This window comes from Bos grunniens, chromosome 2 (assembly GCF_055505025.1).
Source record: "Bos grunniens cultivar Pamir isolate PY7600 chromosome 2, Bosgru_T2T1.0, whole genome shotgun sequence".
NCBI lineage: Eukaryota > Metazoa > Chordata > Mammalia > Artiodactyla > Bovidae > Bos > Bos grunniens.
Genome location: NC_141166.1, coordinates 135695420 through 135714766, shown reverse-complemented (window position 1 = coordinate 135714766; position 19347 = coordinate 135695420). Strand labels below are relative to the sequence as shown.

The 19347-nt window shown below is 39.9% G+C and overlaps 1 protein-coding gene across 8 annotated transcripts in view; it reads right to left on the bottom strand.

The window, feature by feature from the left end:
- The window catches only part of TUBGCP5 (tubulin gamma complex component 5), a 50386-nt gene extending 34016 nt beyond the window's left edge, over positions 1–16370 (bottom strand). For 5 of the 8 annotated variants that reach the window (XR_015149324.1, XR_015149302.1, XM_086362629.1 and 2 more), the window contains exons 1-6: positions 16198–16370; positions 13989–14042; positions 13759–13867; positions 1302–1398; positions 849–928; positions 248–383 (exon numbers count right to left, since the gene is read on the bottom strand). Coding sequence is in view for 2 of the 8 variants with exons in the window: in XM_086362627.1 (XP_086218753.1) it covers positions 248–383; positions 849–928; positions 1302–1398; positions 13759–13867; positions 13989–14042; positions 16198–16343 (622 nt within the window). In the remaining 6 variants the exon portion in view is untranslated. Of the gene's footprint in view, positions 1–247; positions 384–848; positions 929–1301; positions 1399–13758; positions 13868–13988; positions 14043–16197 lie in introns of those variants that run through there. The other 3 variants (XM_086362631.1, XM_086362628.1, XM_086362633.1) reach the window with 2 other exon arrangements.
- Between the last annotated feature and the right edge of the window lie 2977 nt (positions 16371–19347).

The window sequence follows — 19347 nt, the reverse complement described above, 5'->3', positions numbered from 1 at the left end:
TAACAAAGTTCTCAAACCTATTAAAAAAAAAACCAAAATTGCACTGTAAATGCCTTTTCAACATTAATTCTATAGAGCTATAATACTTAAAATGCGTTACAGAAGATGTGCCAATGGTTTAAAAAGGTTTGTTTATTAGGAAGGCAGAGCTTACCAATGTTATAAATCACTTGGAACTGATTCTCAAAGCTTGCCTTTCCTTTTAGAGAATTTTATTAGAGATGCCAGCATTCTGAACACAGAGTACCTTTCCAGATGACTCGAGGCCCCAGTTTTCTGTTTTGATCTTGTTCTTCTAATGGTGTCCTGTCCACCTGAATCCCAGAGTCCTCTCTGCTTAAGGACTGTTGATCATTTTCATCTTCACTTTCTTCAGACCAATTCTGATTAAAAGAAGGAAATACACCTTAACCTTAGAGCACCTAACAAATGGACCTATTTAGATGAAAAGATTATGAAAATTTCAGAAGCAAAAACTATATCAAATGAAACTTTTTATACATGTTCAAAGTTACTATTACAGGATGGAATTATTTCTGGTGGCAAAAATCCCTAGATTTATAGCTCCTTAAGGAATACATATATTCATTCTGATCAACTTTCTAGTACCAGTATTTTGGAGCAAAATCTTAATAAAAATTCCATAATAAACTACTCTAATTTAAAGAAGAGTATTCCTATTTTAGATAAGTTACGATAGGATAAAAAGACCCATAAAAATAATCTAAATAACCTGAGATGTATTTATATAGCAAAAGTACTGCCACTCATCGATAGGATAAAAAGACCCATAAAAATAATCTAAATAACCTGAGATGTATTTATATAGCAAAAGTACTGCCACTCACCGGTGTGTTTACACTTGGGCCAAGGTCAATTTCTTCACCTTCCATCAAGTATTTTCCCCAGTCAAAATCATCCTTCTTTTCTAAAATATAACAAAAGAATTTCAGTTTTATCAGAAATATATGGGAAAGAAACCCAAAATTATAGTAAAAAGTTTAGCAAAACTCAAAATAAAACATACTTGAGAAATTAAAGTTCAAAAGTAGTGAAACAATAAATTGACATTCTAATATATTTAAAATTTTTTTATCTTCAGTTCTGATTTTTCTCTTTACATAATTGAAAGTAGTTTAACTTACAGTCATAATTTATATTTTATATGAAAATTTACAATTACAATTGCATTTCAAGACAATAGAAATATTTATTTCATACATTTATTTACAGCTTTTTATAAACTCTCAATGTCTAGTAATTATATCATAAAACAATTTCTCTCTTATTTGGTAACATACCCATTTCTTTATCTCTTGGTGTTTCCACATAATTGCTGTTCAAAGGAGAATCAGACAGACACAGAAGAAGTGATAGTATGGAATAATGTACATCTGTCTTTAAAACAAGAAATGAAAAATATGAATCACTGAGGTTGGTAAGAGCTTTCTAAACCAGTTTGAGTAAATAAAACTTCACCCTGGGACTCCCTGGACGTCCAGTAGTTAAGACTTGGACTTCCACTGCTGGAGGAACGGGCTGGATCCCTGGGTGAAGAACTAAGATCCTGTATACCAATTTGGTGCAGGCCCCTCCCTCAAAAACAGAACAGATTACCTCATGACAGTTACGTCCTCAATGTTTTTGTGTGCTTCAAGAAAACAATCATACCTAACATCTCTAAACTTGCTTTTATAGTTCAAACATGTACAGATAGAGGAACCTGTGCAATAATGCACTACCTGAATAATAATGAGGAACTGTCAGACAAACGTAAACTGAAGGACAAGCTACCAAATAATCAGCCTGCTCTCTTCAATAATGTCAAGGTCAGAAAAAAAATGGTGAGGAATGTTCTGGATCAAAGGATACCAACTGGTGAACCTGAACAAAAAAAGTACACAGATGTTCCTTTTACTATTCTTCAACTTCTATACTTTTTCAAAATTTAAATTGTATTTATAAAAATCACATTTAAAAAGGTGTCAAAGTTAAAAACACTCCAAATAAGCAAACTATGCATGGAAACTATGCACTATAAACTATGCATGGAAAGGAGAGAGGAGAGAATTAAATTCAAGGAATGGAAGGGAAGTTTCAGGTGACCTCTCCCTATTATATAATGCGTGGTACTTCATGTACATCTTCATAGGGTTTATCATAATTATAACTAAATAGCTATTCAATAACTACTTGGGTAGTGATGATCATGTATTGCTTATTCTGTATTCCTACAACCCAGTGACGCCAGGGACACAGAAGACACTTGGTAAACTTCCCTAGGTATAAGGCAATGTATGGCTAGTAAGACTGCAAGAGCTGCCTCTTTTTAGATAATTCCTCTGCTTGGAAATACCTTGACTTCCTTTAACCAAAAAAAGAAAAAAAAGAAAAGAAACTTTAATTCCATAGAGAAAAGTGGTCTAAAATGTAAATTCTTGAAGAAAATAACTCCCAATATATAAATCTATTATTTTGTGGTAATCACTTACGTCAGATTGCTTATTCTGAAAGAACTCTGTACACCTGAAACTACAGTTTCATGTATTAGTAATAACATACTGATGGTATTAAGGAAAAAAGACTGCTGCGAAGTTAGGACTCTGGAAGTTAACATTTAGATGATATAGGAGACTGTCTAAGATGGTGGATTGGGAAGCTCATCTCCTATAGGCATATCAAAATTGCAACTATTTACAGAGCAACTAATAGTGAGAATGATGGCTTAGTGGTAAAGAATCTGTCTACCAACACCAGAGATGCAGGTTCAATCCCTGGGTCAGGATGATCCCCTGGAGAAGAAAATGGCAACGCACTCCAGTATTTTTGCCTGGGAGATTCCATGGACAGAAGAGCCTGGTGGGCTACAGTCCATGCGGTTGCAGAAGAGTCAGACATGACTTAGCAACTAAACAACAACAACTGGTGAGAATGCCCCAGCAGGGTAGCAGAAAAGATCTTCTACAACTAAAGAAACAAAGAAGGAATCACAATGAGATGGGTAAGAGAGGTGGGGACATGGCATAGTCAAGATCCATGCACCCAGTAAAAATTATCCTCCCACAAATGGGAGTTCTCCCCAAGGAGGGGTCTGAACTACACATCTGGCTCTGTAGCCTTGGAGCTCTGCACTGGGAAGATGAGCCTCTAGAACTTTTGGCTTTGAATGCCAGTAAAGCTTATATTCAAGTGACTCAGAAGGCTATGGGAAATAGACTTCACTCTTAAAGGGTGAACACACAAATGTCACATGTTCTAGGACCCAGGGCATAAGCAGCAATTTGAAAGGAGCCTCGGTCAAACCCACCTGCTGATCTTGGAGAGCACCCTGAGGACACAGATGCTGGTGGCAGCCATCTTGGAGTATTTCTCTAGCCTATTAGCACAGGGGGCTTACCCGCCCAACAGCCAATCAGCAACAATCCTAGGACCCCCAGGCAAGCTGCCAGCCATGTGGAGACCAAGGCCCAACTACCAGTGTGTTCAGGACCCAGCCTCACCCACTAGTGGACCAGCACAGGGACTTCCTGGGTCCTGAAGCCATCTGTGCCAGGCGCCAGCACTGCCCACCAGAAGCTGGCAGACCTAGATGAGGCCAGCTCGTGCAGCCAACCATGCTGAGGATCAGCCCTATGTACTATTGTGCCTACAACAGTTAGCCCACAACACAAGGGTCCATGTAGCTCACAGAGGGGATACTCATAGAGCAAACAGCTCTGGTGACCAGAGGGCAGTGCTCTGCCAGGGGCCCAGAGACATCTCTTACATAAGGCCACTTCTCCAAGACTGGGAAACATGAGCATTCTACCTAAGGAACAGAAATAAAAACAGATGATTAGGAATAATGAGATGACAGAAAAAATGTTCCAAATGATGGAACAAGATAAGATGCCAAAAAAAAAAAGAAGCAAAAAAGATAAGCAATCTACCTGGTAGAGTTTCCCAAACTCGGGAGAAGAAAGAATGAACAGAATGAGAAGCATGACAAAGTTAGAAAACACAAAGAAAAACCAAACACAGGTGACGAATACAATAATTGAAATTAAAAATACACTAGAAGTAATTCACAGTAGATGAGATGATATAGAGGAATGAATGGATCAATGAAATTTAAGATGGAGTACTGGAAATCATGTAAGCTGAACAACAACAACAAAAAATTAAAACAAGGATAGTTTAAGAGCGTTCTGGGACAATGTCAAGAATACTAACATTCATATTATAGGGGGAGGTCCCTGAAGAAGGAGGAGAAATGAGCAGAAAACTTATTTGAAGGGATAATAGCTGAAAAATTCTTTAACATGGGAAAGGAAACAGACATCGAGCTCAGAAACACAGTGTTCTAAACAAGATCAACCCAAAGAGATCCACCCCAAGATACACTGTAATTAAAATACAAAATATTAAAGCTAAAGAGACAATCTTAAAGTCAGTAAAGGAAAAGCAATGTTACTTATGAAGAAATTCCCTTAAGGCTATCAACTGGCTTTTCTGTGGAAACTTTCCAGCCCAGAATGGAGTAGCATGATACATTTAAAGTGACAGAATAAAAAAAAAAATCTACAACTAAGAATACTCTACCCAGCAAGGCTACATTCAGATTTAAAGGAGAGATCAAAAGTTTTACAAATAAGCAAAAGCTTAAAGTGTTCAGCAACACCAAACCAGCTTTTCAAGAATTGTTAAAGGGACCTCTTTAAATGGAAAAGGTCACCACTAGAGATAGAAACAGAGAAGGCAATGGCACCCCACTCCAGTACTCCTGCCTGGAAAAACCCATGGATGGAGGAGCCTGGTAGGCTGCAGTCCATGGGGTTGCTAAGAGTCGGACATGACTGAGCGACTTCACTTTTACTTTTCACTTTCATGCATTGGAGAAGGAAATGGCAACCCACTCCAGTGTTCTTGGCTGGAGAATCCCAGGGATGGGGGAGCCTGGTGGGCTGCCGTCTATGGGGTCGCACAGAGTCGGACACGACTGAAGTGACTTAGCAGCAGAGATAGAAAATTACAAAAGGAAAAGTCTCCCTGGTAAAGATGAATATACATTAAAGGTAATAGATCAACCACTTATATAGCTAGTAGGAAGGTTAAAAGATAAAAATAATAAAATGGTCTATATCTGCAATAAGTAATTAGTATTAGTCGTTTAGTTGTGTCCAAATCTTTGTGATCCCGTAGAATGTAGCTCTTCAGGCTCCTCTGATAAATGATCCATATCCACAATAAGTAATTAAGGGATACACAAAACAAAAAGATATACAAAATATTAAAATGTCAAAAACATTAAATGTTGGGGGATAACACAGGGTTGTGAAATGTGTGCCAACTTTCAGTGATCAGCAACTTAAAATAATCAGGAATATATAAAGCCTGCTATATAAAAATCTCATGGTTATCACACACCAAAACCCTATAATACACACACACACACACACACACACACACACACACAGAAAGAAATCCAAATATTAACACTAAAGATAGTCATCAAATCACAAGAAAAGAGAACAAAAGAAGAAATGAATGACAACCAAAAAAAAAAAAAAATCCCAAAACAATTACCAAAATGGCAATGAGAACACACCTATCACTCATTTATTTGTGGCTGTGTTATGCAGCTTGCCAGATCTTAGTTCTCTGACCAGGGACTGAACCCATGCTCCTGGCAGTGAAAGTAAAACCACTGGACCAACAGGGAATTCCCTCAACAACTACTTTAAATATAAATAGACTACAAAGGCTCCAATCTAATGACAAAGGGTGGCTAAATGGATACAAAAACAATACCCATATAGATGTTGCTCATAAGAGTCTCATTTCAGATCTAAAGATGGAAAGTGAGGAAATAGACGATTTCCATACAAATGGAAATTAAAGCTGCGGTAGTAAAACTTAAATAAGACCAAAGAGACCTTAAAACAAAGATTGCAAAAGGCGACAAAGGACACTACATCAAAGGATTAATCCAAGAAGATACAACATCTGTAAATACATAAGAACCCAACTTAGGAAGACCTAAGTACAGAAATCAAATAACAAACATAGAAAAAAATGACAGTAACACAATAATAGTAGGGGATCTCTTTCCATACTTAATGGACAGATCATCTAAACAGAAATAAATTAGGAAACACTGGTCTTAAGTGATACATTAGGTCAGATGGACTTAACAGATATAAGTAGAGCATTTCATTCAAAAAAAGCAGAATACACATTCTCTAAGAAAGATTACATACTAAGCCACAAAATAAGACTCAGTAAATTTAAGAAGACTAAAAATCAGTTTAGGCATCTTTTCTAACCACAGTGCCATGAGACTAGAAATCAACTAAAAAAAAAAAAAAATTGCAAAAAAACAAAAACAAAACCATGGTAGACTAAATAATATGCTACTAAAGAACCAATGACCAGGAGCTGACTGTGGCTCAGACCATGAACTCCTTATTAGCAAATTCAGACTTAAAGTGAAGAAAGTAGGGAAAACCACTAGACCTTTCAGATATGACCTAAATCAAATCCCTTAAGATTATACAGTGGAAGTGAGAAATAGATTTAAGGGCCTAGATCTGATAGATAGAATGCCTGATGAACTATGTATGGAGGTTCGTGACATTGTACAGGAGACAGGGATCAAGACCATCCCCATGGAAAAGAAATGCAAAAAAGCAAAATGGCTGTCTGCGGAGGCCTTACAAATAGCTGTGAAAAGAAGAGAAGCGAAAAGCAAAGGAGAAAAGGAAAGATATAAGCATCTGAATGCAGAGTTCCAAAGAACAGCAAGAAGAGATAAGAAAGACTTCCTCAGCGATCAATGCAAAGAAATAGAGGAAAACAACAGAATAGGAAAGACTAGAGATCTCTTCAAGAAAATTAGAGATAACAAGGGAACATTTCATGCAAAGATGGGCTCGATAAAGGACAGAAATGGTATGGACCTAACAGAAGCAGAAGATATTAAGAAGAGGTGGCAAGAATAAACAGAACTGTACAAAAAAGATCTTCATGACCCAGATAATCACGATGGTGTGATCACTGACCTAGAGCCAGACATCCTGGAATGTGAAGTCAAGTGGGCCTTAGAAAGCATCACTACGAACAAAACTATTGGAGGTGATGGAATTCCGGCTGAGCGATTCCAAATCCTGAAAGGTGATGCTGTGAAAGTGCTGCACTCAGTATACCAACAAATTTGGAAAACTCAGCAGTGGCCACAGGACTGGAAAAGGGCAGTTTTCATTCCAATCCCAAAGAAAGGCAATGCCAAAGAATGCTCAAACTACCGCACAATTGCACTCATCTCACACGCTAGTAAAGTAATGCTCAAAATTCTCCAGGCCAGGCTTCAGCAATACGTGAACCATGGACTTCTTGATGTTGAAGCTGGTTTTAGAGAAGGCAGAGGAACCAGAGATCAAATTGCCAACATCCACTGGATCATGGAAAAAGCAAGAGAATTCCAGAAAAGCATCTATTTCTGCTTTATTGACTATGCCAAAGCCTTTGACTGTGTGGATCACAATAAACTGTGGAAAATTCTGAAAGAGATGGGAATACCAGACCACCTGACCTGCCTCTTGAGAAATCTGTATGCAGGTCAGGAAGCAACAGTTAGAACTGGACACGGAACAACAGACTGGTTCAAAATAGGAAAAGGAGTACATCAAGGCTGTATTTTGTCATCCTGCTTATTTAACTTATATGCAGAGTACATCATGAGAAACGCTGGGCTGGAAGAAACACAAGCTGGAATCAAGATTGCTGGAAGAAATATCAATAACCTCAGATATGCAGATGACACCACCCTTATGGCAGAAAGTGAAGAGGAACTAAAAAGCCTCTTGATGAAAGTGAAAGAGCAGAGTGAAAAAGTTGGCTTAAAGTTCAACATTCAGAAAACTAAGATCACGGCATCTGGTATCATCACTTCATGGCAAACAGATGGGGGGAAAATAGAAGCAGTTTCAGCTTTTACACTCTTGGGCTCCACAATCACTGTGGATGTTGACTGCAGCCATGAAATTAAAAGACGTTTACTCCTTGGAAGGAAAGCTATGACAAACCTAGACAGCGTTATTAAAAAGCAGAGACATCACTTTGCTCACAAAGGTTTGTATATTCTAAGCTTAGTTTTTCCAGTAGTCACATACAGATGTGAAATACAACTAAGCAACTGAACAACAACAATGTTGCTGCTGCTAAGTCGCTTCAGTCGTGTCCGACTCTGTGCGACCCCACAGACTGAAGTCTACCAGGCTCCTCCGCCCATGGGATTTTCCAGGCAAGAGTACTGGAGTGGGGTGCCATTGCCTTCTCTGAACAACAATGCTACCTCTTCACAAAGAGATGAAAGTACAGAGTTGGAGCTCCATCTCTGTATTAGTCACGTGTCCCTTCACAGTCTGTCTTATGAAAACCTGCACCATCCCTGCTACTCTATGGGAAGTCAGGAAATACATTACATATACATTGAAAAGCAGCAGTCCCATGTGCTGCACATTTATTATAGCTGAAGTGGTTCTGAATCTCAAAACCAGAAATAACTTCCACTTTCACATCCTTTGAAATGCAAAGCGACAAAGAGCCCAATTTCTTAGTTCCAGTGGGTTTTTTCCCCAGATGTGCCAAAGTCTTTGTTTCCTCTAGAATAACAATCTCAAGTTCTCCTTTGCCACACATTTTTTCAAGCCTGCTGCTGCTGCTGCTGCTAAGTCGCCTAGAGGATGGTAAAGTGTCATTTACTGAGTAACGCCTAAAGAAACTATATGTATACCTATTTATAAATCTAAATAAAGTGTGGTTTGAGATTCACTTCTGGCATGATGGAGGAAAAATGAAGTCGTTCAGTTGTGTCTGACTCTTTGCGACACCATGGACTGTGGTCTGCCAGGCTCCCCCAGCCATGGGATTTCCCAGGCAAGAATGCTGGAGTGGGTTGCCATTTCCTTCTCCAGGAGATCTTCCCAAACCAGGGATTGAACCTGGGTCTCCTACACTGAAGGCAGACTCTTTACTGTCTGAGCCACCAGGGAACCCTGGAGGAAAGTTGCCTTCAATCCTCTCCCCAAAAAAGTAATGTTAAGTCTGGACCAAATTACCAGAGACAACCATTTCAGTGCTCTTGTTAAGCATAGGCATACAAATGTAGAGTGTTTATTTGTGAAAATAACCTCAGGCAAGAACAGAATGAGTTTGATACATATATGCCTAAAGCTGTCTCCTCTCTCCCACCAGCTCTATCAAGTGGTAGTCCAGGGCTGGACAGCAAGTGAAAACTCGCAGCTTTGTTGTCACTGTCTTAGTAGTGGTAGCACTGGCAAGTGAGTGGGGGAACCAGTGGTTGCAGGCCTGCAGTTGGGCAAGCAGTGGGCCAGCAGAATAGCTGAGGGTTATCAGGGAGCTTCCTGAATGCAAGACAATAAAAGGGGGCTTGCTAATCTCTCCACATGTCTTGGGCTGACTAGAGGCTATGACAGGCACAGCAGAGACTAGAGTGAGCCCAAGACAACCACACATTTTTGGCCAACGGAGCCTGAGTTCACGGGCAAAGATCACACAAAGCACAAGCCAGGACAGTCTTGAAAAGAGAGTAAGTAGCAATGTATTTCTCAATTCACACATAAATAAATCAGATTAACATCCAAAACTCATTGAATGTAATATGTTATATATTAAAGACTGAATATATCCCCCATGACTTCCCTTGTGGCTCAGCTAGCAAGGAGTCTGCCTGCAATGCAGGAGACCCAGGTTCAATCCCTGGGTTGGGAAGATCCCCTAGAGAAGGAAATGGCAACCTACTCCAGTATTCTTGCCTGGAAAATCCCATGGACAGAAGAGCCTGACAGGCTACAGTTCATGGGGTCTCAAAGAGTCGGATGTGACTGAGCGACTTCACTTCAAACTTCTTCAATATCCCCTTCAATTTATATGCTGAAACTCTAACTCCTAATGCAATGGTACTTGGAGAAGGGGCCTTTGGGAGGTAATCAGCTCCTGAGGGTGGGCCACTGGTCCAGTGGGATAAGACCAGAGAGCTCCTTCTCTTCACATGAGGACACAGAGAGAAGGCAGCCACTGACAAGCTGGGAACAGTCTTCACCAGCAACCCCAAATTGGCCAGCACCTTGCTCTTAATTTCCAGTCTCCAAAAGTATAAGGAAATAAATTTCTGTTTTTAAGTCACTGAAAGATCAGTGTGTGGTAATTCTGTTATGGTAGTCTGAGCTTACTAAGGCATATGAACAGAATTCAAGGCAAAAAACATAGGAATATCTCAAAGACATAGAAAAAGATTTGACAATTCACAATTAAAAAAACCTTAAGAATAAAAAGGAATATTAAGAATAAAAAGGAATATCCTCTTTCTGATAAAGCACACCTGTGAAAATCCTGAAACTAAAGCTTTTCCTTTAAAATTAGAAACAAGGCAAATATGTGGACTTTGTCTTCTGTCCAGCATTGTATTGGACCAACTGCAATAAGACAAAAAACAAAAAAAAAGCTCCCACTGGAATGGAAGAAGTCAAACTGTCTTTATTCAGAGATGATACAATCCTATGTGTAGAAAATAGTAAGGAATTCAGAAGAAAATTACTAGAATAAATGAGTTTAGCAAGGCTAGGTATATAATAAGCAAACTGCAAGTGAATTTAAGAAGAAAAGTTCCACTCATAATAGCACCAAATAGAATGAAATATTTAGAAATACATATAAAAGAAATGCAAGATTTGTACATGAAAAAATAAAACTGATGAAAAACACTTTAAATGATCTAAGTAAATGAAGAGTCCATATTCACAGATTAACAGATATAATATTGGTAAGATTGTGTATTAGCTTCCTAAGGCTTCCTTAACAAAGTATTACAAATCATGTGGCTTAAAACAAAAGAGATTTACTCTCTCTCAGTTCTGGAGGCCAGAAGTCTTAGTCAAGGTGCTGGCAGTCCACGCTCCCTGTGAAGGCTCAAGGGAAGACTTCTTCCTTGACTCTTCCTAGCTTCTCATGGTTGCTAGCATCTTTGGCTTTCCTTGACTTGCAGCCACATTGTTCCAATCTCTGCCTCTTTCACTGCATAGTATAACACTATGTGCATCTCCGTGTTAAATTCTCTATTTTCTTATGAGGATATCAATCACTGAATTAATCCAGTTTGACTTCATTTCAACTTGCTGACATTGTCAAAGACCCTATAGTAAGAAATCAGGGGCTAAGACTTGAACACATCTTTCTGGGGGACACAATTCAACCTAACAAATGACAATACTTTCCAAATTGATCTATAGATTCAATGCAATCCCTGCCAAAATCCACCTGGCTTTTGCAGAAATTTAGTTGACCCTACAATGTGTATGGAAATTCAAAGGCTCTAAAATAGACAAAACAGTTTTGAAAAAGAAAAAAATTGGAAGGACTTTTATCACCCAATTCCAAAGCTTAAAAGCTACAGTAACAAAGACAGTAAGGTATTTGTGTAAGGATAGGCATACACATTAATCAAACGATTGAGCACTTGTAAATCCTTACACATACAATTTGTTTTTGACAAAGTGCCTAGGCTATATGCTTCAATTAGTTTATTTAATTTAAATGCAGAGTACAAAAATAAATAGATAAATAAATGTAGAGTACATCATGGGAAATGCTGGGCTAGATGAATCACAAGCTGGAATCAAGACTTTCAGGAGAAATATCAACACCTCAGATATACAGATGATACGATTCTAATGACAGAAAGTGAAGAGGAACTAAAGAGCCTTTTAATGAGGGTGAAAGAGCAGAGTGAAAAAAAGCTAGCTTGAAATACAAAATTCAAAAAACACTAAGATCATGGCATCTGGCCCCAACACTTTATGGCAAACAGAAGGGAAAAAAGTGGAAACAATGACAGATTTTCTTTTCTTGGGCTCCAAAATCACTGTGGACGATAACTGCAGCCATGAAATTAAAAGATGCTTGCTCCTTGGAAGAAAAGCTATGACCAAACTAGACAGCATATTAAAAAGCAGAGACATTACTTTGCCAACAAAGATCCATACAGTCAAAGATATGGTTTTTCCAGTAGTCACACACTGATGTAACAACTGGACCATAAAGAAGGCTGAGCACCAAAGAATTGATGCTTTTGAACTGTGGTATTGGAGAAGACTCTTGAGAGTCCCTTGGACTGTAAGGAGATCAAACCAGTCAATCCTAAAGGAAATCAATTCTGAATATTCATTGGAAGGACTTACGCTTAAGTTGAAGTTCCAATACTTTGGCCACCTGATGTGAACAGCCAACTCACTGGGAAAGACCCTGATGCTGGGAAAGACTGAAGGCACGAGGAGAAGGGGATGACAGAGAACAAGATGGTTGGATAGCATTACTGACTCAATGGACATGAATTTGAGCAAGCTCCAGGAGATGAAGGACAGGGAAGCCTGGCATGCGGCAGTCCATGGGGTTGCAAAGAGTGAGACACGACTTAGTGACTGAACAACAACAAGAAGTGCCTAAATTATTAAGCTCTACAGTCCACCCAGAAAGCTACACAAAGTGAATCAAGAAGAGACATAAAAAAAGATTTGTCTCCTTTTTCAAAATGGTCCTTGCAGGAATACAGGGAAGTGTTTTACTAATCCTTAGGGCATGGATTCACAGCACTGCAGTTCTCTCTCTTCCAGAAATACCTTTATAGCCCTTCCTAAAATTGATGGACAGTTTTAAAAATTACCTAAAGCTCTTTCTTAGGTCACCAACTCAGGGTAAAGAAAGGGAAAGCCTATCAGTAACAGACTATTCCACAAGGACTATGAAGACTGACTTAATATATGTAGGCACAAAGAGTTAATTTGGGAGGACTGGGTTGTCCAAACCCTGCACATCTCAAAGATCTTCAGGACTGGCCCTTGACTGGCTCCTGAGATGTTCTCCTAGCCCTTGGAATACCCTGCTAGTACACTGTATCTGTATGGCAGTCTTTAGGCCACACTGTATCAGTCTGACCAGACAGTTTATGCTAACAATGTGACTTATGGCGAATAATTTTGCAGGCCTGAAGTCCTTAGTTTGACCTCTAGGGGTGCTGGAGATTGAGTAGCTAAGCATATTCATATGACTGACCCCCAAGAAAACCCTGAACACCAAGACTCAGGGGAGTTTCCCTGGTTTGCAAAATTTTGTCATTGAGAAAATTAAGTGCATCCCTATGTAACTTCACTGGGAAGGGACATCTGGAAGCTTGTACCTGGTTTCTCCTGGACTTTGCCCCATACCTTTCCCCTTTGCTCATTTTAAATCTGTATTCTTTCACTACAATAAGCCATACAGTAAGGATAGCAGTTTTCTTTTTGGAGTTCTGTGAATTATTCTAGTGAATCATTGAGCCTAAGGGGTGGTTTTAGGGACACATGACTGAATATAAAAGAGCTTAGAACAGCACCTGGCATCTAGTGAGCAATATACCAATAATTATACTGCAAAGTGCTGAGAAGTCATTGAAAAGTTTTAAGAAAGCTAGAAGCGCTATTATTTCTTTCAATCTCTGATCTCAATTTCCACAGTAGGTTGGGGCCAACATGATTAAACAAGAATATACTTCTTTAATCACAAGCCTGAGACACAGTGGATTTTATGTCAATTTCCAGGAGATGGTGATTCCAGTCGGTGGACAATAGTAAAACAGAATGAATGTCTAAATGTTAATAGATACAGGCTGACAATAATCAGATTAGAAATAGTAAAATACAGCAGAGATTTCACAATATAGCATACTTTGAATTCCTTTATGTTTGGAAGCGATGCATTTAGAAATTCTTCAGTTAATCTCTTCCAACTAGCAGCTTTGCTTAGATCGGAATGAATGATGAATTTTTCGTAAATCCTAGAAGGTTAACAAAAAAAAATCAACTAATAACTATAAAGCTATATTAATAAAAAGGTCTGTAAGAAAATACATAGATATCTGAACATGCACACATATATATACATATAAACTGACTTACCCTTCTATTGTCTTTTCTACTTTGTGGCTATTGACATCTAAGAAACGATGAAATCTAAAAGAGAAAATGTGATTCTTGTATCAATCGTGTCATAAAGCTAAGTAGACTAGTCTCACAATCCAACACATTGCCCCCCAAACACCCTATACTCAGTTATGTGTTTCCAGTGAGTGCACCTGTATCGCCTCTGTCATTCATGCAAACCACCAGTCAATCTAAGACTGTTTAAGCATCCTGTCTTTATGACACAGATTGTCTTGAGTTTCCCAACTCTGTCCTCTGGCTCCTCTCTCTTTCCATAATGCCCTGTGTGTAAGTCAGGCACAGCACATCCCTGTTAGCAGGGTTTCCTAAACTTTTTATGCCATTGTGAAGCCCCATGAATCCTAGGGATTCCGTCTCAGGATACAATTAAATAGAAGGGAAGCCAAGCATACTGAAATACACTTTAAAAATATTTTTTGACGTCTGTGATATAGTGAGACATATTTCTTTGTTAAAACATTAAATAACAAGATCTAGAAGTGGGTTCATAACTACATAACAGTAAATAAGATTTATTAGAAATACCTGCAGTAACTACAATATGACAGTGAAATATGTGATTTCTACTGGTGACACAGTCATACATAAGCTATTACTTCTTGTTGCTTTCACTAATAATTGAAGGAAATGCTACTTTTTAGCTAGAGATTAGTAAAATTTTCTTCTTGTCCAAATCTGTAATATCTGAATTCTACTATTAATATATTCAGACCCTCAGGTTAAGAAGTTCTAATCTACATCATATGTAATAATTTTTGTCTGTCTTATTTAAGAATAGAAGCTGTATTGCACCTGTCTGTGAATTTCTAAGGCCTAGAACGTGGCCTCTATTTTTTAAAATATAAATATGAACTGTTCATTTTTCTGATGGATTAAAGCATCACAAAATTACAATATAGCTCACTTAACTCGTTTTCCATCTTTTAGTGGAAGCCACACAACCTGTACGTAAAAGAAATAAATTACACTATTAAATAAAATATCTAATTCTAACCTAGAAAATGGCTGAATGGAATACTATTTTACCTATAAATTTAGTTTCTCAACGTGTAAAAGGAGTTAGTAACTGCTAATGTCTCTCCTAACTCTAAAATGATGTCTGCTTACCTACTGTCATTTAGATATACTAACAGAAAAATTATTTGGGATTAAGTTTCTCTTAATATGACCTTTTCTCTGAATATCGCCTATTAAGGAATTGTTATATTTATGTTACACTTAAGAATTGAGTATTTTATTTCAGAAACGGGGCCGTTTAGACTCATCTATTCTTATTACAAACCAAGTGGGCACTTTATGTATGATCATTAAGGTTGATAAAAAGATTACCGATTTTGAAAAACTGTTTACCATTCAAGAAGACTATTATCGACGTTAAACAGGCAAAAGATTAACAATGACTACCATTCTTCTAATAATAATTTCATTACAGGTAATGATCATAACTGATTTACATGTCCCATAAGGAAAAATGATAGCTCTGATTTCACCTAAGTACCTAATCTGAATTAATCTTTTTAAATTAATTAAATAAAAAACCTATTAAAAGTTGTATTAGACCTCGAATATTCTATGCCAAGAACTGTTTTAGGTGCTGGGATAAGAAATGAACAAAACAAACGCAGCTCCCTACTCTGGTGGAGCTTGTATTCTACATGACGGTGGGGTTGGAGACAAATAGTCACAACAAATAAGTTATCCAATGTGTTATGCTTCGCGTTTTGGAAAAAAAAGAGCAGGGTAAGAAATACGGAGTGGTCCGAGCAGAAAGGGAGTCAGTGAGAATAGGGTGTGACCATTATTTTGCTCTAAAATTTTACTCAACCAACCACTCAAAAAATTGTTTGATGGGCAGGGGCCCGCGCTAAGAGCAGTGGGCGGAGCAGGGAACCGGATCGTCAGAACTCTTCACTATGAGAAAGATCGGAGGACGACCCCCAGCAACCCACAACCCATTGTTTGCGCTAAGCCTGGCGTGCGCCAGTCCACGGAGTAGCAAAGAGTCGAACACTACTGAGCGACTGAACTGATCACCGCCTCGGGCACCCAGAAGGCACGAAGGCATTAAGCTGCTGGAGCGGCAAAGCGCGCGGGGACTCTACCGGTCGTGCAACACAACTGGCCAGACCCCTTCCCTTCCCCGGCTGCGACGCCGCGTCCACACCTGAAGTTGGACCAGGCGAAGTGCAACGCGAGCTGGAAGTTGGGGTCCGCTTCGTCCTGGACGCCCGCCACAAGGCGAACGAGCTCGCGCACGTCGCGCTCTTGTCGTCTCTCCAGCCGACTCCAGGACGCCGGCAGGGACGCCATACCTCCCGCGCTCCCGCCGTCCTTCGCGAGGTCGCGCCAGCTCTCGCGCGAGTTCGAGCTGCGGCCGCGTTGCGCGTCGCCCTCGCGAGAGTTCGCGCTGCAGTCACGTTGAGCCTTGGGTCTGGTTCTTGTTGGTGGCAGGGTTGTGAGTGTTCTCCAGTTTCATCTGATTAAATTTAAGAATGTCGTCAAAGGAGAAGCAGTTATTATTAATTTATTGATAATAGTCTCTGACTGACTTTGGTTGATGGTCTAACGTCTGATGTTTCAAGAGCAGCCACTTCTCTTTCAGTGTATCGGTTTGCACAATTTTTAGGTACCACCATTTGTCAGTTGTCCATCATTCACTTTCTCCTAGAGGTGATATCCAGTGATCTTTGCGTTCCGCTCTGCACTTTCTCTTTTATTTTCATGCATTGGAGAAGGAAATGGCAACCCACTCCAGTTTTCTTGCCTGGAGAATCCCAGGGCCGGGGGAGCCTGGTGGGCTGCCGTCTATGGGGTCGCACAGAGTCGGGCACGACTGAAGCGACTTAGCAGCAGCAGCAGTTGCCCACATGGGACACACTACGTGGCACACACTACAGCAGGTATAAAGAAAGCGCGTTGTCCCGCACACAGGCTGAGCTCCTTGCCTCCTGCTCTCCCCAGTGACTCCCAATGGGCCAAGGAGGACTTAGTAAACAACACTGGCTGAAAGTGGAGTAGTGCTTTTGTTGTTGTTCGTAATTAAAACTGTACTTTTAGACTGTTTATGTAAAGGATTGCTCATAACCATTACAAGACTTGTTGCATAAAACGTTTAACTTTTATTTTTCTTTTAGGGATCTACTAGGTTTTCATGTGGTTTGTTACATTGCATTACTCTAGCTGTTTGGGCTGTCATAACAAAATACCATAGACTGGATGGCTTGAAAACAACAGAAATTTGTTTCTTATAGTCCTGCAGGCAGCAATTTGAGATCCACGTGCCAGCATGATTGGGTAAGGGCCCTCTTCCTGGAATCAGACTTCTGGCTGTGTTTTCACATGATGAAAGGGGCAAGGGAACTGTCTGGGGTCTCTTTTATAAGGGCACTCATTCCATTATCAAGACCTCCACCATCCTTTTCTAATCACCTCCCAAATACCATCATGTTGGGCATTAAGATTTCAAATTATTAATTTTGAGGGTGCACAAACACCCAGACTATAGCAACTAGCTAAAATATAGACTGCACACAACTGAATAAATCCTGTAAGAAGGGGGAAATCATAGGAGTAGAAATGATTCTGTGAAGAAATTTATACCTTCTCCCTGGGGCAGTCTTTTCTACTTCAGTCTCAACTATCACCTGTGTGTTTATAACTCTCAGATTTGTGTATGCAACCCACATTTTTCTTAGCACTCCAAATCTAAAATTGCTTATTGTACATTTCCAGAAATGAACATACACACTTAGCATGTGTCTCCTGTGACTCCCTATCCAGCCAGTTGGTCTTGACCTCTGCAGGGAGATCTAGAAAACTTTCCATAGGGTGCTCCCAATGACTTAGACCCAGTAGGGACTGAGCTACTCATACACCTTCCTGGCTGGCGTAGGCCAATGTTCCCTTTCGAGAAAAGGAGTTGGAGCCTCATTCAGAATACCACTGGGCCCCAGGTGTCCTCTGTGGGCCTCTAAGGCTGGGGACATGGAAATACTTTTGGAAAGAATATGCAAAGCAAGAACAGCAAACAGGCTGGGTGCACTACCACGTGTCCTTTGCTGGTCTAGGCCAATGCAGTCCTCCAGAGTGGCCTCTAGATAAATTTTCTGAAAGTGTACACAAAGACCCTGCTTATTTAACTTATATGCAGAGTACATCATGCAAAATGCCAGGCTGGATGAAGCACAAGCTGGAATAAAGATTGCTGGAAGAAATATCAGTAACCTCAGATATGCAGATGACACCATCGTTATGACAAAAAGCAAAGAACTTAAGAGCCTCTTGATGAAAGTGAAAGAGGAGAGTGAAAAGCTGGCTTAAAACTCAACATTCAGAAAAACAAAGATCATGGCATCTGGTCCCATCACTTCATGGCAAATAGATGGGGAAACAATGGAAACAGTGACAGACTTTATTTTCTTGGGCTCTAAAATCACTGCAGATGGTGACTGAAGTCATGAAATTAAAAGGCTCCTTGGAAGAAAAACTATGACAAACCTAGATAGCATATTAAAAAGCAGAGACATTACTTTATCAACAAAAAATGTGTTTAGTCAAAGCAAGCTATGGTTTACCGGTAGTCATGTATGGATGTGAGAGTTGGACCATAAAGAAAGCAAAGCACCAAAGAATTGATGCTTTTGAACTGTGGTGTTGGAGAATACTCTTGAGAGTCCCTTGGACTGCAAGGAGATCAAACCAGTCAATCCTGAAGGAAATTAGTCCTGAATATTCATCAGAAGGACTGATGCTAAAGCTGAAACTCCAATACTTTGGCCGCCTGATGCAAAGAACTGTCTGATTTGAAAAGACCCTGATGCTGGGAAAGATTAAAGGCAGGAGGAGAAGGGGATGACAGAGGATGAGATGGTGGGATGGCATCACGGACTCAATGGACATGGGTTTGAGCAAGCTCTGAAGATGGTAATGGACAGGGAAGCCTTGCATGCCAGTCCATGGGGTTGCAAAGACAAGGACAAAACTGAGCGACTGAACTGAACTGACTGATGCAAAGATCAGGCCCCAGGCACTACTGTAGCCTGGCTAAGGGAGCCAGCCCCATCTTCCTTGTCTAGCTTGTCCCAATAACCTCTTTGGAGGGACTTAGAGATATTTAAGGGGTATCTCTGGGAATGTGCTACATATGGGACTGCCAGTCTAGAGAGGCCTACCGCAGATCTGCATGCCCAGCCAAAGTTTGTCCTGGCCTTAAGACGGAACTTTCAAAAATTGAGGGGTTGGGGGGTGTGTGTGCAATGCTCATCCCTTTATTCACGTCCAGCACAAAGTGATGCCCACCTCTGGGGCGGGGGAA